Below are 26,825 nucleotides of genomic sequence, written 5' to 3'. Positions count from 1 at the left end.
GTGCCGGAGAACAGTTCTCTTCATAGATAACCATGTAGTACAATGGGAATCACGGGTCTGGTTAGCAGGGAATTGTGCCAGGGAACACTTCCTTACAAACCAGTGTGAGTTCAAACCAGCAGGCGAATGGGGAGAATTGAATTTGGGCACAGTTCACTTAAACAGGCCTTAGTGTGAGTACACCCCTAAACTCCTAATCTGCGTTCTTGCTCCAGGTTATTGGCTCACAGAGTTTTGAAGCCTTTGCATCAACATGGCTTACAGGGAACTAACATTTTCAAAAGTAGAGTTCAGCAATGGCAGTCCTTGGCATGTCTCAGTACAGATTTCTTTAAAGGAACCTGTGCTTTGGTGCACACCAAACCAACAGATTTGCTTTAATTCCCTCCTCTCCAACATATACCTTTCCTACACCCAATGCCATTCCATTTAGTTTTAGGTAGCAAAGAAAACACCCATATTCCTGGTTATGGCAAAGCATATGGCTCACTCCCCTTCCTCTCATGTGACAACTTTGATGCTTGGTGATTGGCCAAGCGCTATCACATGAGGATGGATATAGTCCTCAAACTTGTATAATCTCTGATTAAAGCAACCTGTATTTTATAAATGGAGCTTAAACATGGAGTAGTGGAGGAGTGAAAGAAAGCTGAGAATATGCAGCACATGGGCCAGCAATTCTAAAACCAGGGCTTTTTTTCAGCGGGAACGCGGGGGAATGCAGTTCCGGCACCTCCAGAATTCAATGTATGACATGGCAAGGGGTTCTTGGGTGTGCTGGAGGGTCTACTGATGCTTGCTGCTGGGGGATCTATTGTTGCTGGAGGGGATCTATTTTTGCATGCCAATCTATTGTTGCTGGTGGAGGATCTTTTGTAACTGGGGGTTAAAGAGGTTGTACACCGAGAATTTTTTTTTTTTTCTCTTCTTTAAATCCTGAAAGAGAAACCCATAATGAGCTAGTATGCATCGCATAGTAGCTCATTATGAAATACTTACCTTAGAACGAGCCCCCGCCGTGCCGTCTGCTTACCTGTATGACGGGCGACATGTATAGTCGCCCGTCTTCCGGGATCGCGGCATCCGGCCATCTGATTGGCCGGAGCCGCGGTGACGTCACTCCCGCGCACGCGCGCGGGAGCCGACGGTCACGGCACGGGCCTCTGAAGGAACGGCACGATCTGCCGTTCCTTCAGAGCGCATGCGCCAGTGACGTCACTGGCTGCATTAAAGGTAAATATCTCCTATACGGTACATGTTTAGGAGATATTTACAGTACCTATAGGTAAGCCTTAATATAGGCTTACCTATAGGTACAACTTCCTGAGGAGGGTTTACTTCCTCTTTAATTGTGACTGGCAGGGATCTACTGTTTAGAGAGGGGTCTGCTGTTGCTGGCTGCTGGAGAGTCAATTGCTGCTAGCTGGGAAATCTGTTGTCGCTGCTGGGGGTCTGTTGTTGCTGGAGGGGGGGGGTCTATTGCTGCTGGCTGTGGGGGATCTATTTTATTGCTTTTCTTGTTATCATTACCAAATTCCATACTACAGAATGATACTTGGCCCTATATTCTCCAAAAGGGTCTGTACTGGGAGCTGGGTAGGGGGGTGAAACCAAGGGTCAGTGTTCGAAACTGGGTAGGTGTAATGTTCTGGTACCTTTGGGTACCCTAATTACTCTTTCATAAGTGTATGCGCCCCACCATTCTCTTTTGGTAAGGTGCGCATACACCTTTAAGACTGATGCTGTCATCACTGAGCGCCGGACTGGATGGCTATTTAGATCGCCGGCTCTCACTCACATGTGTTCGTTCAAACTGCTTTGTGCCTTGATGCTAACCTGTCTTGAAGCTCTCATGCTTGCAAGCATACCTCGCTGTCGGAACCACGCTACGCTGATCCCTGTATCCCGCTACCGGATCATCTGCTCTTGCCAAACCTCTCCTCTGCTACATTGCTATTAGTGATAAGTACCCCACAGGGGAAACCTCTATAACCTTTATACTAAAGCTTACACTATCTAGCTCTGCATACTAAGGACTATTACTACATCTGCATTATCTAAGATTGCTAGCTCTTGAGCCTACTACCACCTGTTCTTGCACTGGGTTAATCTCTCTTGTATGTCCACCTGCTACTCTGTCATCTGCTACCATACATGATTGCTAAACCTATCTGCATCCCATCTGCTACTATCTTACTTTCAAGAACATTTCCTTTCAAGTGTCTGTCATCTACCATCTCTACCCAACCTGTCTCTTCAGCCTATCATCACTGTGTTACTATATACATAAGTCACTCTAGGAAAAATCTTATTGAGTGTGTGTATTTACTTGCTGAATTGAGATCATCCACACATGATGAGTCATTGAGAGTTGGGATTGGTGTCTCAGCGTTTCTCTACATGACTACTGAAGTGGAATATTTCTGCAGCTAAAAATCCACATCATACGTAAAATGCAGAAGCGTTACAGTAGGGGGGGGGGTGAAACCAAGGGTCAGTGCTCGGAGGTGGGCGGGGGGGGGAGAAACCAAGGGTCAGTGCTCGGAGCTGGGTAGGGGGGGTGAAACCAAGGGTCAGTGCTCGGAGGTGGGTAGGGGAAGTGAAACCAAGGGTCAGTGATCGGAGGTGGGTAGGGGGGGGGTGAAACCAAGGGTCAGTGCTCGGAGGTGGGTAGGGGGGGTGAAACCAAGGGTCAGTGCTCGGAGGTGGGTAGGGGGGGTGAAACCAAGGGTCAGTGCTCGGAGGTGGGTAGGGGGCGAAGTGACTTAGAATGGGGAGTTTCTGCACCTATTCACTGAGAACAAAAGCCCTGTCTAAAACATAAGATATTTAAAAAAGAGCAAGGTAACAACTTACCTCTGTGTTTTCATTCCCTATGCAGCTGTCATCACATACACCCAGATCGATGAAAATACTGCTTTATTTACACTTCACCTGTCAGCATATTGCACTTTGAAGTGAAGAGAGCAACATGTTTATGGACAAGGGCTGAGAACAAGGAAGGCATTAAGATTCCCTCTATACATGCATTCTGTTTTTCTCAACTGAATGCTTGGAATCATATGGTAAGGGGGTGTATATAGGGCTTAGCGACACTTATGCAAGGCTGCCTAATTTTTGCAAGTTGTGATCTGCTTCTTTAGTGATTACATGAATACAGGACACTGAATTAAAGAGCTCTGTGGAGGCAGTTTCTTCTTTGTATTCTCAGTCCGGGTTTACAAACATGTGTCTCTGCAGCACAGGGGAAAAGCCAGAGGTAACAAGATATATACAATATATATATTTCTTTATTTAAATGTATAAACATTATACCAAATAAAAATATTTAAAAAATCTAGATATTCACAATAGTCACAGAGTTATTGTCAAGTTAACCAACACATGTTGACAATACTAAATTTTATCTGGGCATCAATGACCTCTGAGAAACATGGGGTGAAACGTGTCAATAAAGGTTTGTTTTCGGGTGGAGACACTGTTGTATGCAGTCACTTTGCTGACAATTAGTAAATATGGCAAAAGATTCTAGGACAATATCCCCCCCCCCCGGACAATATCCCCCCCGGACAATATCCCCCCCGGACAATATCCCCCCGGACAATATCCCCCCGGGACAACATCCCCCCGGACAATATCCCCCCGGGACAATATCCCCCCTCTAACCCTAACCCTCTAGCCCTAACCCTATGTCCCAGGGGATAATGCCCTGGGGGATGTTGTCCTGGGGGATATTATACGGGGGGGGATATTGTCCGGGGGGATATTGTCCTGATACCATGGCAAAAGGAGCTACGAGTGGAGTGCATCTGATACATTTTTTCATTTGTTTGATGGAGGGTGGAGATGGAATCCAGCACCCGGATTGTCCATGAATGAGAGGGGTGAGTCTTGAACAGAGATATGGATTTGGGTATGTTCTTATCACTGACCTCTGATAACAAATGGGTTAAAGAGACTCAGCCACTCGTTCAGGACAAAGTGACAAAGTCTCCTGAAATCCTACCTCTATCCTCATTTTCCCCACACCTACCTGCCACTCCATTGCTCCATCAGAACCCTCAGTAAATGTTCAGTGCTTCTAGCTTGTGACCCCCTTCCTTAATGCAGTGCTTGCAGAGTAGCCAGTCACTAGGCCCAAATACTATCAGGTGAGAGAGTGGAGGACTTTATCACCCGTGTGTATGTTCTGACACCATAAGATATATCCAAGTCTTGGTAAATGCTGAACCAAGATTATTGGTATAGACTAGAGTGAACCTCTCATCTCTCACTAGCCCAGTCTTCTTCAGTAAAAGTTGGATTCTGAATACCTGTTCTAGACAACTGTTGCTTTTTTCCCCATGTGCTAATTTATGTTAATTATACACCTACTCTATGACTATCACATGCAACCATGGTTGTAATATGTACAAAAAATTGGACCCATATCTCTACTTACTTTCCATACATCTTGTGTGCTTTATCCATGCCTTTCAACATCCCAGGAATGCCAACCAAAAGGCCAGGCTGGTATAAATGGAGGAAGGAAAGAAAGATCACATATGTATTTTATGGAAAACAATATTATATATTTAGTAACTAAAGATTTTTTAATTATTAATGTGTTTAAAGCTGAATTCCAGGTTTTTTTTTTTTTTGCATAGTTATGTTGGTCCAGCTTGAAAGTATGTAGATATACATAACCAATACTTGGTTGACCCCTGTTGAAGCCAAAAATCACTAGTAGCTGCTACTAATACACTGGTCCTCTCTGTCTTCTGAGTCGCATGTCGAGCAGCTGCCCTGCTGCATAGTAATCACAAGGGGTTGCTTACTTGGCACGGGCGCCAATCACAGGGCACCTTGCATTGGAATATGTGGAGCAGTGACATCACAACCAGTGATCAGGACTGATCTGCCTGCCTTTTTTCAATGAAGTTTCCTCTCTGAGTTGCTATATTGACTTCAATATAATTACATCTCACTTAAAAAAAAAACCGACAGGCTGGGCGGACTGAAGATGTTCGATGGCACCTGCTGAACTGGCCAAATGTTGATCCATCTATGGCTGGCTTTAGGCTGATGGTCTATATTCCTACAGTTGCTAAAAAGACGAAATAGCCAGGGCCTAGAAGAGCACTACTTATAGCATAGCAGAGATCAGGTCTAGGTTATGCTTCATGAGAAGTTCGAAGCCAGATTTTCAGATACCATGTCTAAATACCTGGCAATCTGATTGCTCTGGGCCAGTGATGGCAAACCTTGGCACCCCAGATGTTTTGGAACTACATTTCCCATGATGCTCATGCACTCTGCAGTGTAGTTGAGCATCATGGGAAATGTAGTTCCAAAACATCTGGGGTGCCAAGGTTTGCCATCACTGCTGGGCTGAGAAGGTTTTGACTTCCAGCTTTGATTTTCATTTACTCCATCTGTAATGGGACCATTCCCTGCAGTCTCCTCAGATTCCCCCCTACCATCCCACCCTCCCTGCTGCTTCATCTTGGCCTACATTTATTTTGTTGTCTCATGTGTTCTACCCATATTTGTAACACCCCTAATCTCTGTACATACATTTGTTAAAACCCGACTCTAGGAAACTTACATAGTTACATAGTAGGTGAGGTTGAATAAAGACAATAGTCCATCCAGTTCAACCTGTGTAGGTGTGTGTGGCTGTAATCATCTCACATAGCCCTTAATGTTCTGATCCTTGGGATGTAAGTCTAAGAGTCTTTTGAAAGCCACCATACTTCCCGCAGAAACCACCTCTTGTGGTAGAGAATTCCACAATCTTGTAGCCCTAACAGTAAAGAACCCCCCTCGTTGCCTGAGGTTAAAACACTTCTCCTCTAATCGCATTGTATGTCCTCGAGTCCTCATGCAATCCCTTCGAATAAACAACTTTTTTTCTAAGCTGAGATCCCCATTAAGATATTTATAAATTGCTATCATGTCCCCCCTCAGACGTCTCTTCTCCAGGGAGAATAAATCCAGCGATTGCAGACGCTCTTCATAGTTAAGGTCCTCCAATCCCCTAATCAGTTTAGTTGCCCTTCTCTGGACTCTCTCCAGCTCCAGCACATCCCTCCTGAGGACTGGCGACCAGAACTGGACAGAATACTCCAGATGCAGTCGGACCAGAGTTTTATAAAGTGGAAGGATTATAGTCTTATCTCTGGAATACATCCCTTTCTTTATGCATGCTAATATTCTGCTGGCTTTGGCAGCTGCCGCTTGACATTGCATGATGTTGCCTAATCTATCATCAACCAAGACTCCCAGATCCTTCTCCATTTTTGATTCCCCCAAGGGTTCCCCTCCTAACGTGTATTGTGTTTTTATGTTTTTAGTCCCCAAGTGCAAAACCTTACACTTCTCCACTTGAACATTTTCTTTTGCAGTGGGGCTGTGCCCACACTGTAAGTGTTGACTGCTTGTTTAGTTCAGGGGACAGTAAAAACACTTTTACTTACCTGGTCCTCTGCTCCCCCAGCAGATGGCGCTCCCTCATGCTCTGGCAGTAGACTGTCCCTCCACATCAGGACCTTAGACTGCTGGAGCATGGAAGAGAAGATGCTGTGGAGACTGGTCTAGCAGCATGGACGAGATCAGGATTTGGTAGGTAATCTACTTTTCCATGCTCCCCAGACCTAAATGAACAGTTAGCCTTTGCAGTGTGGGCTCAGTCTCACTGCAAGGTTAAGTCTTCAAGTTTCCTCGAGTTGGGCCTTAAACTTCAATAAACATACTGACTAAGAAAACTTGACAGAGATTCCACTTTACATTTTGAAAAGGGTTAAATACCAGCGCTATGGAGTTTCAGTACTTTATTGGACTAAAATAGTGGTGTAAGCTGCCCCCAACCTACCACTGAGGTAGTAGATTAGAAAAAAGTGCAAGTGATGTTGGGACCGGCGCTACCACTTTAAATATTATGTCTGTGCAATTCCATAAACTGTATAATTCAAACGTTTATTCCAAAAGTGCATATAGTGCTTATAGTTCATAGATAAAAACCAAAGTGCTGCATGCTAGTAAATCTTCAATAAATTAGCATGGGCTGTGCTGACGCCCCGTGGTTTGTGTACCGGGCGTGGTTTGTGTACGTCAGTACGTCACTTCCGGGAACGGTGGTTTGAGCCGGTGGAACGCGGAAGCGACCCGGCGAACACCTCAAGCTGATAGTGAACTCCCTAAATGTGAGTGGATGCTAAGTTGCTTTATCCTAAACAACATATACTACGCAATGGAGGCTTATCTTTTGTTCTAGTGACCAAGGAGTGCCGAGCCACCTTTCTAAGAGTGCGGTAAGCAGCGGTGCAATCGGTGGGGTATCCACTGGCGCCATACATTGTTACAGCACGCAATCAAACACGTGGTTATTGGTATCAGTAGCACTCAGCACTTTGTATATGCATATGTGATTTATGATATGGTACACTGAGCACAGCCCATGCTAATTTATTGAAGATTTACTAGCACGCAGCACTTTGGTTTTTATCTTTGCACTATAAGCACTATATGCACTTTTGGAATAAACGTATGAATTATACAGTTTATGGAATTGCACAGACATAATATTTAAAGTGGTAGCGCCGGTCCCAACATCACTTGCACTTTTTTCCACTTTACATTTTGCTCCTCTATAAAAATACATTTGGGCAAGCTCAACAAATCTAGAGAAGCTTGCTCAAGTCTGCAGATACTTTAGGGCAAGTTTCAGAGTTGCCATACTTCCAGTCTGGACAGTCATATGGGTACAGTTAAGCAATATATATTTACCTTATTCCTCCAGTACTGCAGAAGTTCATTATGGATACCAGAAGGTGCTGTCTCCCGGAAATCAATGACATCTGTCAGGTTGTTTCTAATATCATGAACGAGCATGACGCCCCCTCTGATGAAGACAAAAAATAAAAAGCACATTGCTCACGCAATAGTCTAAGAGAGAAGGGCAATAAGAAAAAAACTGTATAAAGCAGTAAAATATGCAAATGCAAGTTCAACTCCAGGATTCTTTTTTTTTAATTTGCCCTTGCTGTGTGCATAAATGAAGCTTGGGATAGAATATCTTCCATCTCTTCTCCTCTGAACTCCTCTGGTCCTGGATGAAGATTAGGCACTTTTGCCTTTCTCATTGGATGACGCCCGGCCTCATTTGACCTCTTCCTGTGAGCCTAGGCAGTCATGGACACACCCCCTGCAGCCCCCCTGGCTACAGCCAGCTGGTTGAGCCATCATGCTGCCTGGGTTTACGATTCATGCTAAGATATGTACTTGTAGGTATGTATAAACCATGTTCAAATAAACACATGCGGGGAGCTGTGCAGGGAGGGGAAGGAAAATATATTGTACGATAACAAAGAAGCATGGCTTCACGGTTAATAGGTTATACTTGATATTGTTCTAGATAAGCAAGAACAAGTAGACTAGCACTACTTCATGGGGACAATATATATTTTCTTGCATTAAAAGAAACCTACAATGTCCAAAATGTTCTAAAAAAAAAAACCACAAGTGACATTTTTTGTTAGACCTGTTTAGTAAGTGCAAACAATACCTGTTTATTTTGCCAGAAAAATTATGATCTGATAACTTCTTGTGCTCTCTACCTGTGCACAAGGAGGGGTTATGAGGGGAGGGGAGATAAGGAGAGGTGTTCTGTTATTTGTAATGCATCAGAAATTAAGTAGGCAGGGTTGACACCATGTCCTTTGAAGTTCGGAGCTGAAAATAGACTGTGTTGTCATAGCAATGAGGAAGGTAGGAGCACACTATATTTCTGGCACATCAAAAGTTTTGTTTGGTTTTCAGTTTCAAGCCTAAGTTTACCCAAACAAATCCAAAATAAGCACAAGGGACATTACTTACTTTCAGTGTGTCCCTTGTGCTTCAGTCTTCTAGTTCAGTTGCAACCTACTTCCCTCACTTAGCCCTTAGGCTCATTTACACTTGCTTCAACTTGGTGATGCTATTTTTAATTTTAATGCAGCTTAGTAAATGCCCTGTTTATGTGCTGATTTTTTTTTTTTTTAAGGGCCCCAGTAGAACCCCCACTCAATAGATGCCCAGCTCATAAGTAACTCTGTTAAGCAGATCCCCAGCATATTAGTACCCTCATTCAGCAGATCCCCTGCTTGGTAGAACCTTCAGCTCTGCTGATTCCCCACTCAGTACTACCCCCAACTCTGCTGATCCTCTGGTTTGCTGATCCTCCTCTCTCTCCAGTCCATGCTCACCTTCCGCTATAGCATTCCCATGCTGCACACCATGTGTGCCATCTGCTAGTTGTTCCACTCCAGTCTGGACCTTGCTCACCTTCCTGCTACTCCACACTGCACACCAGATGTGAAATCTGCACAAGACACTTCCAAAATATATACACATGAACTGGAAGTTACTGCTTATTACATCTTTCTGGTTCAGTTGTTGGTTTACGAGTGCATCCTGGGATATCTCATACCTACAATATCTCCAAAACAAAGAGCAAAGCTAAAGCTGAAAAAAAAAGCCCCTCAGAAGCTGCAGGTGCTGTTAGCGATCATTCTCATTGACTTTTATGGCGGTTATGGAGATGCTTTGGAGCACCAAGAAAGTAACATGGGATATACTTTTTGAAGGGAAGCAAAGCAAAAGTAGCATGTGAACAGGACTGTAAGCTCACCATTTTACTTAGCAATGGATGCTTTGATTGGCATTCAGAGTGCTTTAAAAAAGCGTGTCAAATGCCAAGTGTAAACGAGAACTAAGACGCAGTCATAGGCACTCAGTGTGCCCAACTATGCCTGCCTTTTCCACCCAGCTAAGCCATTCACTATATACTAATAACTAATATGTATAAATATATAATTAAATCAACACAAATATTGATCAATAAATGAATACAATTAAAAGAGGACAAAACCTCTATAACATACAAATCCAAAACCCAGGTAGTTGGTGTGCTCAACAAAGTGAACAAAAGTAGACAATGATATAAACAAAATCAATGGTGAATCAAAACAATAAGTCCATAGATTAATATAAAGTCCATATATATCCAACATGCATGTGATGTGTCTCCAAGGTGCAAAACTCAACACAATAGATAGGTGCAGCGAAGACCTCCACCGTGAATGAATAAGCCCCTTACCAGATGGGATAATACAAGGGCATGTGTATTATCAGATCCAACGATAGTATAGCCCAGGGAAAGTAAGAAAGGTTCCCACAAAATTTTCCCGATATAGGGGGGAGTAGGTCAGCCTCTTACCAGAATGATAATAAATCTGGGCAAGAAAATCCGCCTGTGTGGAATACTTCTTCTATTGCCTCAGGGTCTTGGGATCTGTATTGCTCTGGTTGCTATGACGAATTGCCTGCTGACATGCAACCCCTCACTCGCAGCACGGATCTCCGTACCGGAAGTTCTGTAACTCTCCGGTACACTTCCTAAGAAGTGTCTACTTTTGTTCACTTTGTTGAGCACACCAACTACCTGGGTTTTGGATTTGTATGTTATAGAGGTTTTGCCCTTTTTTAATTGTATTCATTTATTGATCAATATTTGTGTTGATTTAATTATATATTTATACATATTAGTTATTAGTTAATAGATTAGCGCACCTGATATTCACCATTCAGCTCATAATTTATTTTCTATGGTAGCAGCTTTTCTATAATTTTTTTTCTTATCACAAGCCATTCACTATAGATGGAGGATGGGCAGATGTTTGAAAGGTCTGCCCTCTCCATTCATAGATCAAGCATTTTTTTTTAGGTAAACTTAGGCTTTAAGATGATTAAACATGTGGAAATGTGCATGTATTGCAGAGATGTTTGCCTTGGATTAGCTTTATTCAAATCAGGGGTTTCCAAACGATTTCTCCCAAAGATATGAGACACTAATCCTACCTAATAATACCAATGATGATACCACTACTCCTCCTCCTACTGACCACCAACCCTGAAGCCATGTTTATTCTCACTGATGCTGGGCCCGGGACATTTTTGACCCCCACTGGCCACAATCCAGCCCCCCTAAAGTCTGAAGGACAGTAAACATGCCCTTTTTTTTTTAAAGTTTGGAGACCCCTGATTTAAATAGTCAAACCACCAAAACTGATAGTTTGGTTTTTGATGAATGACTGATAATTAAACCTTTCAAAAGTTTCTTATGTCTTTCAGAGCCTCTGGTTGTACTTCTTTTAAGATCCCTGCTCTTGAGTTTCTGAGTCCGAACACGTGCCCTGACCATTACAGGGGGCTCCCTCTGAATCTTCAATTTATTTTGTATTATGAAGTATACATCAGGCAAAGGGGATCTCATGGCTAAGGTCCCAAGGCATAAGAAACCAGTTGGTGAATCATTCCAGCAGGCTTCACCTAATATTGAAATATCAATTTTTAGTAGACTAACCCTTTAAATCTGGTTTGTGGTTCCAAACAGAGGGTGAACTGAGCGGTGGAAAAGAGAAGGGAAGGTAAATGTAACGAAGTATAAGCACAGTATATGATAACTGTTTGCTGTGCATAGTACCCAAATCCTACTATGCTTCTAGAGTACAGTAAGGCATAAATTGACAATATTTGACCAGTTTTTAGAGGTAACATTTCCTTTTATAATGTCAAGTGAGCAAAGCAGTAGGACACAGGTTGGACTCTTAGCAAAATAACCCCCTCTTATAGCTATATATATATATATATATATATATATATATATATATATATATGTATTAAATATTTTACTTTCATTTATTCAATTCTATACATCAGACCAAAATGAGGAACCACTGCCGAGGGATGACGGGCAGAAGGATTTCATGTGAAAAAAGGAAAAGTTGGGACTAACTTGCACAGCTTTCTGTTTCAATGTACATGTAACTGATAGGGAAACTATTACTAATGTTTTAGATGTCCTTTAACCAGTGGCATTTGCTGTGTGTTTATTCAGGCCAGCATCTAAAGCTCTCCTAAATGCACCTATTGTGTTACAGTTAATGGATCCTTATTTGAGATAATCATATATGGAATGGAGAGGCTGTTACTGGCAGAGTTACAAGAAGCAAAACAGGATTAAAACATTCATAGACAAGAAATGATCCCTATGATGCTGAGAATGAGCATATCTCCACAGAGATCTGTGACTGAACAAACTTTAGGTTTACAGAGATTTTACCTTATTTATTAGCAGATTAAACATGCATGCTCTGGTGATTTTGGCATGCATGTTAATGCATAAATCTTTCACAAAATTTTGGTGGTCAACAACATCTCATGTCCTCTGAGACCTGAAAGTACCTTACAGGTTCAGTCCACCCAAAATAATTTTTTTTTCGTAAAGTCCCATGGGATCTAGGGAACTGAGGCAGTCCCCGGCTTTGTTATTTTCCAAAAGTCTAGAACTTGATGTGTTTTATCTTTTAAGGTTGGGGGTGTATATGGTGCAAAGAACAAAAGAGGTCAGTACTCCAATGTAGCCAGACCACACTATATTGTCAAAAGTAAGTGGGCTCTCCTCCAAATTATTGAATTCAGGTGCTTTTAACGAAGGGTATTAATAATCATACAGAATACAAAGACATTTTAAACAATTGAGAGCTGCCAACTTTGTGGCAATAGTTTTGGGAAGGCCTTTTTCCATTCAAGCATGACTGTACCCCTGTGCACTAAGCCAACTCCATGAAGACATGGTTTGATGAGTTTGGTGTGAGGAACTAGAGTGGTCTTAACAAACCCCTGACCCTAACCTTACTTTGAGGAATAAATTGGAATGCTATTTGTGAGCCAGGTCTTCTCATACCTGACTTCATAAATGCTCTTTTGGCTGAAAAGGTAATATAAACTCATATACTCTGGGTGTGATTCTCAGGTGTTTCCAAACTTTTGGTCATTGGAATACCAATGGACTGGCACCACTAAAGTTGATGCTGATAGTCGATTGTGCACCATGTAGGGGAACAAAGCTTTGCTATTTGCATTCTGCTACTAAATACAACATCAGCTTTCTAACTTATGCCTCGTACACACGCAACGATTATCGGCCGACCGATCGTCCGACTTTTGTCCAGAGTGGTGTTTTGTTGGTTGGAATGTGCCTAGACTGCACACGAATTTTCTCGGCCAACAAAAATCTACTTCAGAAGTGATGTCATGTGCTGGTTTACTTTCCGTGTGTTTTTTCTTCTCTGAGCATGCCCAGTCTTGCTCATCAGATTTTTGTCTGACGAAATCTGTACTGACTGACGGAAAATCGGCCGTTGTGTTGACAGCCAACAAAAATTTTATAGCATACCAGATTTTTTTTTGGCCGAAAAGTCGGAGTCGGTTTTCAGGAGCATCATACTAACAAGCCGAAAATCGGCTGATCGGACGAAAATTCCCGGCCAATAATCGATGCGTGTGTACGAGGCATAAGAGTTTCCTCAGTTCAAAAAATCAATGACAAAAAAAAGGGTTAGCAGTGAAATCCACAACAGCTAATAAACTGCTTTGCACTTACCCTCCAATGCCTGATGTGTGGGGATTAACAATTCCCAGACAAAGAGCTGTGGCAATGGCTGCATCTACAGAGCTCCCTCTTTTCTCCAGCACCTCAATGCCCAAAGCTGTACAATGGGAAGCATCACTCACCACTGCCCCCTGGTGAAAAATCTGAAAGGGGCAAACACAAACATATGCATTTTGTGCATTATTACATTGCGTCAAAATTTATTGTGTCACAAAAGCGTAAGATAATACTATTCAAGAGCAAAGAGAGTCAATGCAAAAAATATTTTAAAACTCATGCTGCGAATACCAAGTAAAGTACTCTCAAATTAGCACCTTTTATCCAAGCACCTTTGCAGAAGGCTACATAGAAGGTGCACAGTCAGAAATCTCAACTCCACTCAAAGTTGGTTTAGTATTTTGCTTTAATATTCAAATCAAACTCCAGGTAAAACTTTTTTTTTTTTTTAGAACTGATTAGAACAGGAAAAGGTTAGCATCTTTTTTTTTTAGGTTTTTGTTTATGTGTCTCTTTTGGAGGGATTTCCCCACACTTCTTATCTTGCAGGAAGTGAGGAGACATCTCCACAATGGGACAATATTTTATACAAATGTTCCATAATCGTACTATCAAGTTTGAGTGGAAGACAGCGCTAGACTGATGCTGCTTGAGGCTGCCTAGTGGCAAGTTACTGTGTGAAGGGTGTAAAGGGAATTGCTTCCAATGGGTCGTATGCCAATTGTAAGTGGTAGGTGATAGACTCCATTGGGGTTTAGGGCTGCAACCTTTCTGATAATGACAATTACTGCAGTGAATACTTGTGTAATTCAAGAGGAGCGACCAATGTCCCAAAAAAGTCTCACTTGATGAATTAAATAGTTGTTTATTAAAGATAAAAGAAAACAAGTAGAGCCAACGCGTTTTGGTGGACTTGCCTCCCCCTTCTTCAGGGCTAGTATATAGAGAGAAAACTACATGGTACATTGGAGGATTCCAATTTGTCTTGAAACTATATTTAACAACACAGATTTTTACCATGTATTTTTCTCTCTATATACTAGTGCTGAAGAAGGGGGAGGCAATTCCACCGAAAAGCTTTGGCTTTACTTTACTTATATCTTCAATGAACAACTATATAATTCATCAAGTGAGACTTTTTTCTGGACATCGGGTGCTCCTCTCAAATCACCCAAATAATCATACTATGACAAAGCAGGCAAGAAAAGGTGGTTTTGTGCAAAACTGCTAAAAAAAATTACAACTCCACAAACTCTTTTGGCAGCATTGGTCTATATTGTTAACTTTACTTAAAGACACTTTTTTAGGATTAAAGAATGATCGAATGAAAATCACACAAAGTGCTAAAAGCCGTTGTTCTGTGGATTTATGTACTCTAAGAACCTGTGTTGATAGGCTCATGTTTGCTTCAAATGGGTTATGGATTTCCATAAAGGGCTAAACCTTCACTGACAAATGCACCTGTCAGTGAACTCTAAATAATTGTAGAAGTATTTCAAACTGATACCATTGACAAAAACACAAGGACCATTGACACAGGCCATTAATCTCTTGCCACCCATGTAACGCATATGTGCAGCAGCAAAGAGGGTGAGCTTTAATGTCCATATACCGTACATATGCATCTATGGGTGGGATGTTTCTGTGCTGAGAACACATTCCCAGCGCAGTGACCGAGCTGTCAAAGACAGCTCCCCGTCTCTTGTAATGATGGGGGGCCAGTGAGACCGACTTCTGATCATGTGACCACTGTGAAAGCCAATCACAGTGGTCATGTGATCAGGCAGACCTTGCCAACCCCAGCCGTTATAGCCCAATTAAAGGGACACAAAGGTTAGGTGGGAGGGGATTAAGGTGTCCATATATTTTAGGCACAACCTGACCACTGTCAAACAAGACACTAAGGCGGTTACCGCATTATTCTAAACACTCAGCTTGGCTGAGCTGAACTGGGGCAAGAGGAAATGGTAAATTCTTTTAGTGCCAGTTATCTCATTGAAGTAACAATAATGATCAGTTCTCAATTTTAACCCTGTCTGATTGATCATTCTGGGCATGCGTTTAAACAAAATTAAGAGATCTTCATCTGATGTCACCAAAAATAGTCCAGTCATCTGACTGCCATCTCATTCTATGCCCAGCTTTATGTTGGCCACACACAAGTAGAAAAAAAAGCGTATAAAATGGGTTTTAACTTACCCACAGTCCAAAAATTCAAATCAATATCATATACATGTGTGACCACAAAAGTTAGTCTAACTGCACCAAGTAAGCGAGTAACATGCCAAATGGGCTGGGAAAAGATTCCCCTAGAAACTACACATATGGTAAAGTATGGTCCACATTTTCTATTTGCTTCATTTGAGTAACTTTTCACATCATTTTCAACATTCTTACCTGAGGATCCCCAAAGTAGATCTGCATGATCAGTGCTATTGTGACACCCATAGCGAAAGTGATACAGGCAGTTATAATGACGGTAAGACCATCTCGCCGGCAGCTGCAATCTGAGCTGAAGGGGTCTTTGACGGTTTCACGGAGGGGGGAGGCATCCTGGCTTCCCATCTCAGAAGACGAAGATGGCAGGCGTTGCAGACGGGCAGATTTGAGGAAGGCGTCTGGGTCTGTGAAAACAGGGGTACCGCAGAAGAGAATTACTTTTTATGAACAATCCAGAAATTCACCATCACAATCCTATTAATATTTTAGGAAGATTAGCCCTTAGTTTATATTCCATATGGCAGCCAAACGGAATTATTTGGAGTCACCTGTCCTGCAACGCGTCTGTCCCTCTAAACTCCTTCAGTTTAAGATTAAAACACCAGTCATAAAGACCTATTATTACCAAGAGATATCGGATTTCTACAGTAAATCCCTCAGTTTAACTCTTTTATACACAGAGAGCAGTATTTTTAATTAAAGCTGGAATAAGAGGAATATGTTAGCTGCTTGTCTGCTATGCTGATCCGTTGACTTCAAAACTTTCTCAGTTGCTCTAATGTGATCAAAATTTAAAGTGAAGCACCACTTCACTACTAAAAGGTCCAGATATGACTCTTTTCCAATAAAAGTCAAGGGGGCAATCAAAAGAATATCCAACATATTTCAGATGAAAACTGAAGCTTGAAAACAATGTGAATGGACTAGAAGTGAACTGGATCTTTAATGGTATTTCTTCCAGTGTCTCAGAAACCTCGTGTAGCAAGTTCTCATTTCTGTGCACATGTGCAGAGACGAGAGCATAGAAGCCTCAAAAGGTGTGAACGCATGGGCCTTGGTGCATATGTTCACGCAACGGTGATCCCACAGATCTTGGTGCCTGGTGGGCTTTTTAAACCTGAAGCTAGGTAGTAGCCTCATTGCTGGATTGTCTTCAGCTCCTGATCCCTTGTCCTTTAATTTTGAACCTGCTGTTCTTGTTACTGATCTGGCTATGTCTGATGCTTCTCTTTGGATTTCCCTTGCCTGATTTGCCTGCTGTTCATCTTTGTTACAAACTCTGGCCTGGACTTTTGACCACGACTCTGCCTTTTGATTTTGTATCTCGTTGCCAGGACATTGCTGACCCTTAGCTCTCGGACCTCTCGGACCTGAAACCTGATTGTGATTCTGTACCTTTTTGCCTGGCTGCTGCCGAACCCAGCTGGTGACTTGACTCCATACATCTACCTGGTGGATCTCTGTGGTTCCCAGCCCAAAATCACTGCTCCAGCTTACTGGCACCTGCTCCCTTTTGCTGTCCTACAGCCCCTGTTCTCTCTACCAGGGGTGCTTGGATGGGAATTGTGCAAGAGGCTACCCTTGTCATCTTGGGCTTCACAGTCAGTAACATGGTACAGTGTAATATCAAATACAGGTTTTATCAGCTGCTGGTTTGGTATGCTCTTTTTCAATCCCAAGCCCTGATGACAGGTGGTTTTTGGACCCTCAAAACACTTTGGATACTCTTTCGATTGTCCTGACTTTTATTGGAATAAAGTTTTATCTGGACATTTTAATAATGACATGGAACTTCAGTGTACATTTTGGTTACATTATATAACAAGCTAAGGGGGACATGAAGAACCTCTGGGGTGTAGAAGTCACCTAAACAAATATTTCAACCAAGCGCTCACTTCAAAGGGGAAGACTGGCGTGCTGCTCTCCTCAGGCAGGGAACTCCAAATCGGGTACATGAAAGAAAGGAAAGGAGGCTAACGAGGCAGTCTCTGAAGAAGGGGGCTTGACTCCCGAAACGCGTTAGCGGTCGCATCTTAAAGGACATGTTCCAGCACACGTGTGATGGGAATTTGTAACACGATTTTATTTCTGCATGTTTGTGAGTATGCATTTGGCATTTTTTATTAAAAATGTTATACAGTACCACGGGTAATGCACTAGGTGGTTGCGCCTCCTTTCATTTCTTTCATGTAAAATCCACCTGCCTGGGAACTAGTTTACTTACATCAACATCAATTCTTTAAGATAGCAATACCAGTCCAGCACTATTTTCCACTTTCCACAACTACCAGAGTTTTCTTGCTGTCTGTGTCCCCTACTAGGTAGATTCACCTCTCTATCGGTCCTGATCTCCATTCTCTATGGTAGAGAAAGTAATGGAAAGTCCAAAATGTTTGATTTGCCAGAAGGTCAAGAGATATCTTCCAATAGATAAAACCTTTTCTAGTGCTGACTGTCTAAGATTGGATATCCTCTAGCTTTGGAGAGATTTCCACTTACTTATATTTCCTAACTTTTTGAAAGACGGGAAAGACACATTAAAACAAAAAGTATGAAGGTAAGTATGTAATGGACACACCAATACAACACCTTATTATGAACATGAACAATTAATATGTACAAATGACTGGCTAAAGCTTAAAGCGGAGTTCCGGCCTAAAAAATGACTTTGGGCCATCTGCTTGCTTTAAATGCCCTAAAAAACAAATGGATAGTCTCGATTTTTTTCTTTACTTACCTTGTTTTTGAAGAAAGTATACTTACCTTCCTTCTACTTCCTCCCTCTGCGGCCGTGGCCCGCGCCGTCACTTCCTCCTTGCATTGATTCCTGGGAGCTGAACATCATCGCTCCCAGGAGTCAATGCGTCTGCACCGGCCCCGCTAGTCAGTTCCGGTGCAGGCGCGTCATTCCCTGCTCAACAGCTTCTGGGCATGCCCAGAAGCTGTGCAGGGATGACGCGCATGCCCCGGAAGTGACGAGTGGGGCCGGTGCAGGTGCATTCTGGGACGAAGAGGACGCCCTGGCTTCAGCTGCCCACACCTGAGATGGCAGCGCTGGACAAGAAATTTTCAAGGTAAGTATTTCTTCTAAAAGGTAAGTGCGACCTGGGACAGTTCAGAGGCTATCCATTCTGAAATGCACTAGCCCTGACTGTCCCGGGGGTATTTTTTTCTAAAAAACTTTTCCAAAGCCGGAACTCCGCTTTAAATGTAATCTGTTTATACTTTTGGCTTCTCTTTGCTTGCTGCTGTTTCCCTAAAACCCGAAAGAGAGGTCAGATCTCCCTAATGGGACAAAGAAAGAATTGAAGGCCCATTCACGCCATCATAGTGAGCTGACGCTCATCATGCTGTATGCAGAGATGTATAGTAACGAAGTAGAACTACTTAAGTACTGTACTTAAGTACCGAAATGCGGTATCTGTACTTTCCTAGAGTAGAATTTTATTCTCCTACTTCTACTTTTACTTCACTACATTTTTTCGATGATTTCGATACTTCTACTCAAGTATTTTTTTTTTGTGCTGCATAGTTACTCGTTACTTTTAAAAAAATTACCACTGCCAGAACAGTAGATGGCAGGTTGCATAAAGCTCAAAAAAATGTGTATAATGTCATTTGTAAATCAGCGCATACGAAAATAAAGGCTGTGTATAATAAAAGCTGCTATACCAAATCTTTCCAATAAAAAGAAAATATGAAACAAACAAATAAATGGTGCTACAGCGCTTAAAGTGCATCAAGAAACTACTAACAAACACAGGTTAATCATTTGAATAAATCATTTGAAATAATAAAAACAATATGATGTTCAAACTTTTGACTTATTTCTTTAATAACTACATAACACAGTACTTGTACTTCTACTTTCAGTACTTGAGTAGAATTTTTTTTTCAAAACTACTGGTACTTTTTACTTTTAGTACTTAAGTAGCAAATTTTTTGAAAAAACTACTTGCAATACTTAAGTAAAAAAAATGTTGAATACTTTAGTACTTCTACTTAAGTAACTTTTTCTGCGAGCACTTCCACTTCTACTCAAGTAATTTTTTGATTGAGCACTTGTACTTTTACTCAAGTAGAAATTTCAAGTACTTTATACAAGTCTGGCTGTATGTCAACGTTTGTTGAGTTAAGGCAGCCGGTTCAAAATGAATAATTCACCAAAGCACCAAAACACAGAAAAAATGGTTCTTGGCAGCACACTGCATGTTGTGCTGCAATGCGCATCTGTCACCAACGTGTGGGGGCACCAATCATAATAAATGACACTGCGTTACTCAAAATGCATGTAATGTGCAATACTTCACATTACCGCAACGCAATAGTGTGAATGGGCCCTTAAATCTGATCAGGATGTTAACCATTCCTTACTCTATCCAAAACTAACATGGGTTTACATAAACTTTAAACATTGTGTAATATTTCACTTATATTATTCACAGAGTAGTCTAAAGCTTATACATCAAAGCAGTGCAAAGATCAATGGTAACGTGCTAAAGCAACCAAATCGGATGCTGTCCTTCAGCTGTTCAGGATGGTCAGAAGTTTAAAGTATAATCATCATCATATTTGTTCCTTTGAATAACTTCACTGTATATGTTACTCCTCTGCTTTTTGTCTAAGGCCACGTGTGGATTTATATTAAATAAGCACAGCTAGTACCAGGTATCTGTATTTCATCGAGTGGAGGTGCATTCTGAACATTCCATTTATAAAAACTTCTTGAACCCATAAAGAGATTGTGCATTGCTTACAGTGAAGATATGAAAATGTTGGCACAGAATGCAAGTTGACCCTGTGGCATCACATCACAATGACGCAAACGGTGCAGAGATATAGAGATAGGGCACAGAGGGTGGTCAGACAGACATACAAACAGAACAAAATGATAAACTCTGCTGACTGGTTCTGTCCCTGCCTCCAGCCTCAGGTAAGACCCAAATCTTTTTTGTTTAGCATTGATAACCTTAACTAAACATAGAGCATATTAACATATAGTATAGTACTACAGCATGATATAATAATATATCACCTACATGATGATCACATAATTGAAAGCTCTTGAACACAATTTCACATTTTTATTGTCATACTCCTCTGTAAAGCAGTGCATGCAGCAAATGGTAATGAAATGTGCAATAACACTATAACATCCAATCAAGTTACAAATAGCTACAGGTAAATTACCTAAAGATGAGATCTCCTTGCATGCAATGGGTTACTGAAGGATATGCATTGCTCTTTGCCTTATGTCAAATGAAGTCTATAAGTGCACTATATGGTTGATTTACTAAAGGCAAATAGAGGGGTTGATTTACTAAAGGCAAATACACTGTTCACTTTGCAAAGTACAGTTGCATCCTGCAAGAGCAGCTGCTCCAGAGCTTACAAAATGTGCAGAAGCTCTGCTGATTTCCATCATCCAATCATGTGCAAGAAAAAACGCTGTTTTTTTATTTTCCCTCAACCGGATTGGGTTTTTTTATTTTCAAAGTGAAGATTTACCTCATTTACTAAGCTCTTTGCATAGTGCACAGCCTATTTGCCTTTAGTAGATTAACCTTAGACTGTGCACTTTGCAAAGTGCAGTTGCACTCTGCAAGAGCAGTTGCCCCAGAGATTAGTAAATGAGCAGAAGCTCTGCTGACTTCCATCATCCAATCATGTGCAAGCAAAAGTTCTATTTTTTAAATTTTCCTTTCATGTGATTAGGTATTCTTTGAAGTTTTACCTAATTTAATAAGCTCTGGAGGAACTGCACTTTGCAAAGTGCACAGTCTATATGCCTTTAGTAAATCAACCCCTATCTTACTAATGTATTTACTTGTAATTGTATAATTTGTAGACGGATTTTTAAATGAATACTAAAACATTCAGGCATCTGTTACATAACTCCTATCTATTCCTCATTTATAAGAACTGTACCTCCTTTCTTTATAAATATTTTTAATTTTGGGGCCGATGTATGAAAAATGTACCAATGTACCATTTGATTTTTCAAATGAAGGTTGTCAGACAGGAGGAGACTGACAGGGCCACCCATAAAGTGAATGCTGTTGGTCCATCAGGAACTGGCTGAAATCTATACAGTGTATGGACAGCTTATCACAGTGGGTTTGATTTACTAAAATTGGAGAGTGCAAAATCTTTTTTTGTTAAGGCCCCTTTCACACAGGCGGACCGTTCAGATCCGCCTGTTCGTTTTTTTGGAGGATCTGAACGGTCCCCCCATGCATTCCTATGGGGCATCGGATGGCAGCGGAGACATGTTTGCTGACATCCGACCCGATCCGATCCGTCAAATCTGGACGGATGGAAACCCTATTTTCCATCCGTCCAGCGGATCGGATCGGATGGGATCGGATGAGAACGGACCGACGGTCCGTTCCCATCTGATTTCCCCCATAGAGATGCATGGGGAACTGACAGCTGTATCTCCGCACACAGCGCAGAGACACAGCTGTCACCCTCCTGCTCAGGGGGGGATCGGCGGCTCGATCCCCCGCTGAGAAAAACGGAATCCGTCCGACGGACGGATAGTGTGAAAGGGGCCTTAACCTCCCTGGCGGTATGATTATGTCAGGAATTACATACCAAAAGCGGTACAATTCTTTTCATGGAAATTTGGCGTTATGTATTATAGGCCTACAATTCTTAGTAATTACTGACTTAAACCTGACCAAAACAAGAGTCTAGTAGACATCCCGGATGTGATAAATTTGAAACACAAACACGTGAATTATAATCGAATCAATAATATTATTTTATTATTTAATATATAATATATATAATAAAATTATATTATTTATTAGATTATAATTCATGCATTATATATTATATATAGATATATGTGTGTGTGCATATATATATATATATACACATATATATATATGCATACATATATATATATATATATATATATATATATATATATATATGCATATATATATATACCGGTGTATATATATATGCGCATATATATATATATATATATATATATATATATATACATGCATATATATATAATATAAAATGTGTTTTGTGCAACGTTTTTTTTTTTTTTTTTTTTAATTTCCCTCCCTAGTTCCGCTCCCATGCAGCATTGCTGCTGCAGGTAACGGAACTAGGAAGTGATCAGAGCGACGGAGACCGACGGAGGAGCGGCGGGACTCTCGGCTGGCGGTCACAGCAATGAGAGATCATCGCTGGATCGCCAGGATAAGGTAAGAGAACACCGCTGCGCTCTCTGCAATCCACCCCGAGCGTGACTCGGGGTTACCGCTCCTGATATGAAAAACCAACCCCGAGTCACGCTCGGGATTACCGCTAAGGAGGTTAAGCTTAATTGAACAAGCTGAAGTTATAAGCTGACTAACTACCATGCACAGCTGCACCAGATTTTGCACTTTTCAGGTTTAGTAAATCAACCCTAGTCTTTGTAAAGGCTAAAAAATACAAGAGAATCTTCTGAACTAAAAAAGTAATGTGATGTTTATAACTCTCTCTAATTTTCTTTGCAATAGAAGGGACTTTTATGTTTTATAAGTTAAGCATACATAGTTGAGTTTAGTGTTACTTTAACTGTGGACAAGAGTTGGTTAAAAAATAACTGAAAAAGAAACATTCCTCCCAATATGGTTGATTGAATCTCAGCAGCCCTAAATTATTAATTCTTATGCAGTACATGCTTTTAATGAAGTTTTGAGATAACTGTATAAAAGAAAAACGCAGAGGGAAAGAGGAAGAGAGAGCTTGCAATGTATTCCCATGTTGCAAGAAGTCCCCAATTCCCCGTTATATGTTCTCCTTGCTTATCCTCAAAGATGAACAGTGAGCTCTTCTCTATATATACCTCAAGCCCGTCCAATGTTGCAGTTTATATATATATATATATATATATATATATATATATATATATATATACAGTATCTCACAGACGTGAGTACACCCCTCACATTTTTGTAAATATTTTATTATAACTTTTCATGTGACAAAGCTGAAGAAGTGACACTTTGCTACAATGTAACATAGTGAGTGTACAGCTTGTATAACAGTGTAAATTTGCTGTCCCCCCAAAGTAACTCCACACGCAGCTATTAATGTCTAAACTGCTGGAAACAAACCCTCTAGTCACCCCCTAAGTCAAAATGTCCAAATTGGGCCTAATTAGCCATTCTCCCTCCCCCGGTATCATGTGACTCGTTAGTGTTACAAGGTCTCAGGTGTGTTAAATTTGGTGTTATCGCTCTCACTCTTTCATACTGATCACTGGAAGTTCAACATGGCACCTCATGGCAAAGAACTCTTTGAGGATCTGAAAAAAAGAATTGTTGCTCTACATAAAGATGGCCTAGGCTATAAGAAGATTGGCAAGACCCTGAAACTGAGCTGAAGCACGGTGGCCAAGACCATACAGCGGTTTAACAGGACAAGTTCCACTCAGAACAGGCCTCGCCATGGTCAACCAAAGAAGTTGAGTGCACATGCTCAGCGTCATATCCAGAGGTTGTCTTTGAGAAACAGATTTATGAATGCTGCCAGCATTGCCGCAGAGGTTGAAGGGGTGGGGGGGTCAGCCTGTCAGTGCTCAGACCATACGCTGCACACTGCATCAAATTGGTCTGCATGGCTGTCGTCCCAGAAGGAAGCCTCTTCTAAAGATGATGAACAAGAAAGCCCCCAAACAGTTTGCTGAAGACAAGCAGACTAAGGGCATGGATTACTGGAACCATGTCCTGTGGTCTGATGAGACCAAGATAACCGTATTTGATTCAGATGGTGTCAAGCGTGTGTGGTGGTAACCGGGTGAGGAGTACAAAGACAAGTGTGTCTTGCCTACAGTCAAGCATGGTGGTGGGAGTGTCATGGTCTGGGGCTGCATGAGTGCTGCTGGCACTGGGGAGCTACAGTTCATTGAGGGAACCATGAATGGCAACATGTACTATGACATACTGAAGCAGAGCATGATCCCCTCCCTTGGAAGACTGGGTATTCCAATATTATAACAACCCCAAACACACCTCCAAGAAGACCACTGCCTTGCTAAAGAAGCTGAGGGTAAGCGTGATGGACTGGCCAAGCATGTCTCCAGACCTAAACCTATTGAGCATCTGTGTGGCATCCTCAAAGGGAAGGTGGAGGAGCGCAAGGTCTCTAACATCCACCAGCTCCGTGATGTCCTCATGGAGGAGTGGAAGAGGACTCCAGTGGCAACCTGTGAAGCTCTGTTAACTCCATGCCCAAGAGGGTTAAGGCAGTGCTAGAAAATAATGGTGGCCACACAAAATATTGACACTTTGGGTCCAATTCTAACATTTTCACTTAGGGGTGTACTCACTTTTATTTCCAGCGGTTTAGACATTAATGGCTGCATATTGAGTTATTTTCAGGGAACAGCAAATTTAAACTGTTATACAAGCTGTACACTCACTACTTTACATTGTAGCAAAGTGTCATTTCTTCAGTGTTGTCACATGAAAAGATATAATAACATTTTTTCAAAAATGTGAGGGGTGTACTCACTTTTGTGAGATACTGTGTATATATATATATATATATACTTGTTTTCTTCCCTAAGGTGCATTTCATGAACATTTTGATACAGTGGCCTATGACTGAGCTCAAATCTATACACTGCCCCCTGTACACTACACCAAGACCCTGGAGGGCTACCTTCGTTTTCAATGGTCAGACATGGGGTTGTGTCACGGCCGTGCACCCTTTCTCTACTCATTGGCTCGCTAACTTTGATTGACAGCAGGGAAAGCCATTGACAGCTGTCTCAGCTGAATCTCTTGTGCAACATCGCTGAACCAGTATGGGGCTAAGGTAAGTATTAGGAGGGCTGAGGGGGGCTGCTGCGCACAGAAGGTGAAGGTTTTATATCTTAATGCATAGAATGCATTAAAGAGGTTGTAAACCCTCTTGTATAACTTTTACCTATAGGTAAGCCTATATTAAGGCTTACCTATAGGTGCTATAAATATCTCCCAAACTAGCACCGTTTAGGAGATATTTACAGCGCAAACTGCCGATGACGTCATCGGCGCAGGCGCTCTGAGGGAACGGCCACCCGTGCCGTTCCTTCAGAGCTCAGTGCCGTGAACGGCGGCTCCCGCGCGCATGCGCGGGAGTGATGTAATCGCGCCTCCGGCCAATCAGATGGCCGGAGGACGCGAACCCGGAAGCGGGACGGCAGGACATGTCGCCGTCCTGTCGCTGAGGTGGCGGCACGGCGGGGGCTTCGTTTTAAGGTAAGTACTGCATAATGAGCTAGTATGCGATGCATACTAGCTCATTATGCCTTTCTCTTTACAGGGCTTTTTTTTCTCTGATTTTTTTTTTGAGTTTACTTCCTCTTTAAGATAAAAAACCTTCTGACTTTACAACCACTTTAGGTACTGGATGTGTATCCAATATTTTTGGGAATAAGGATATTATTTAGTGTCGCTTTAAGAACGCTATTACATATCCATGATCTTTGACCTTTTCAGCACATGGCTCCTCTCATCAACCTGGCCTTGAACTATAAGATTATTTTTGTTCGGCCTGCAAAAGAAATCGAACAGATTCCCCCACCCACACTAAACAGAGTGGATGGGTTAATCGCTCTGCTGGCAATTTTATTTTGACAGTTGGCGCCCCCAGCTGTCAGAATACCCGAACAGTTCTTTCAGCTAATCAGTTGCAGAAGCTGTTTAGCTTACAGAATACATTTGGGGCCATTCACACGCCCCCCTGATGGTATGGCATGATGGATAAGTATCTCCCTGTATTTATCAGCATTGAGGACACCATTGATCTGGCAATGTTGAAGACCGTAGACGCAGTGGTAGTTCAAGGAAACCCAATGCAGTAGATGAAAGACATTTGACTTCTAAAGATGTCCAGCAGTGCCATCAGCACAGAACTGGTGGAAACCAGTGGGACCCAGGTACACCCATCTACTGTCTGGACAAGTCTGACCAGAAGTGGTCTTCATGGAAGAATTTCAGCCAAAAAGCCATACTTCCGACATGGAAACAAAGCTAAGCAACTGAACTATGCATGAAAACAGGAACTGTGGTGTAGAAAATGACAGCAGGTGCTCTGGACTGACAAAGTTTTAAATATTTGGCAGTAGCAGGAAGCA

The 26,825-nt window shown here is 41.8% G+C and overlaps 1 protein-coding gene across 1 annotated transcript in view; it reads right to left on the bottom strand.

Annotated features, from left to right (window-relative positions):
* Window positions 1–26,825, bottom strand: part of GGT7 (gamma-glutamyltransferase 7) — an 86,339-nt gene that overhangs the window by 48,326 nt on the left and 11,188 nt on the right. The window contains exons 2-5 of the mRNA XM_082271978.1: window positions 15,869–16,095; window positions 13,466–13,617; window positions 7,768–7,882; window positions 4,442–4,509 (exon numbers count right to left, since the gene is read on the bottom strand). Of these exons, the coding sequence (XP_082128104.1) occupies window positions 4,442–4,509; window positions 7,768–7,882; window positions 13,466–13,617; window positions 15,869–16,095 (562 nt within the window). The remainder of the gene's footprint in view (window positions 1–4,441; window positions 4,510–7,767; window positions 7,883–13,465; window positions 13,618–15,868; window positions 16,096–26,825) is intronic.

This window comes from Pelophylax lessonae (genome assembly GCF_965119305.1).
Source record: "Pelophylax lessonae genome assembly, chromosome: 11".
In the NCBI taxonomy this organism is placed as follows: domain Eukaryota; kingdom Metazoa; phylum Chordata; class Amphibia; order Anura; family Ranidae; genus Pelophylax; species Pelophylax lessonae.
Note: the sequence above shows the minus strand (reverse complement) of the source record. Positions and strands in the feature narration are given on the sequence as shown.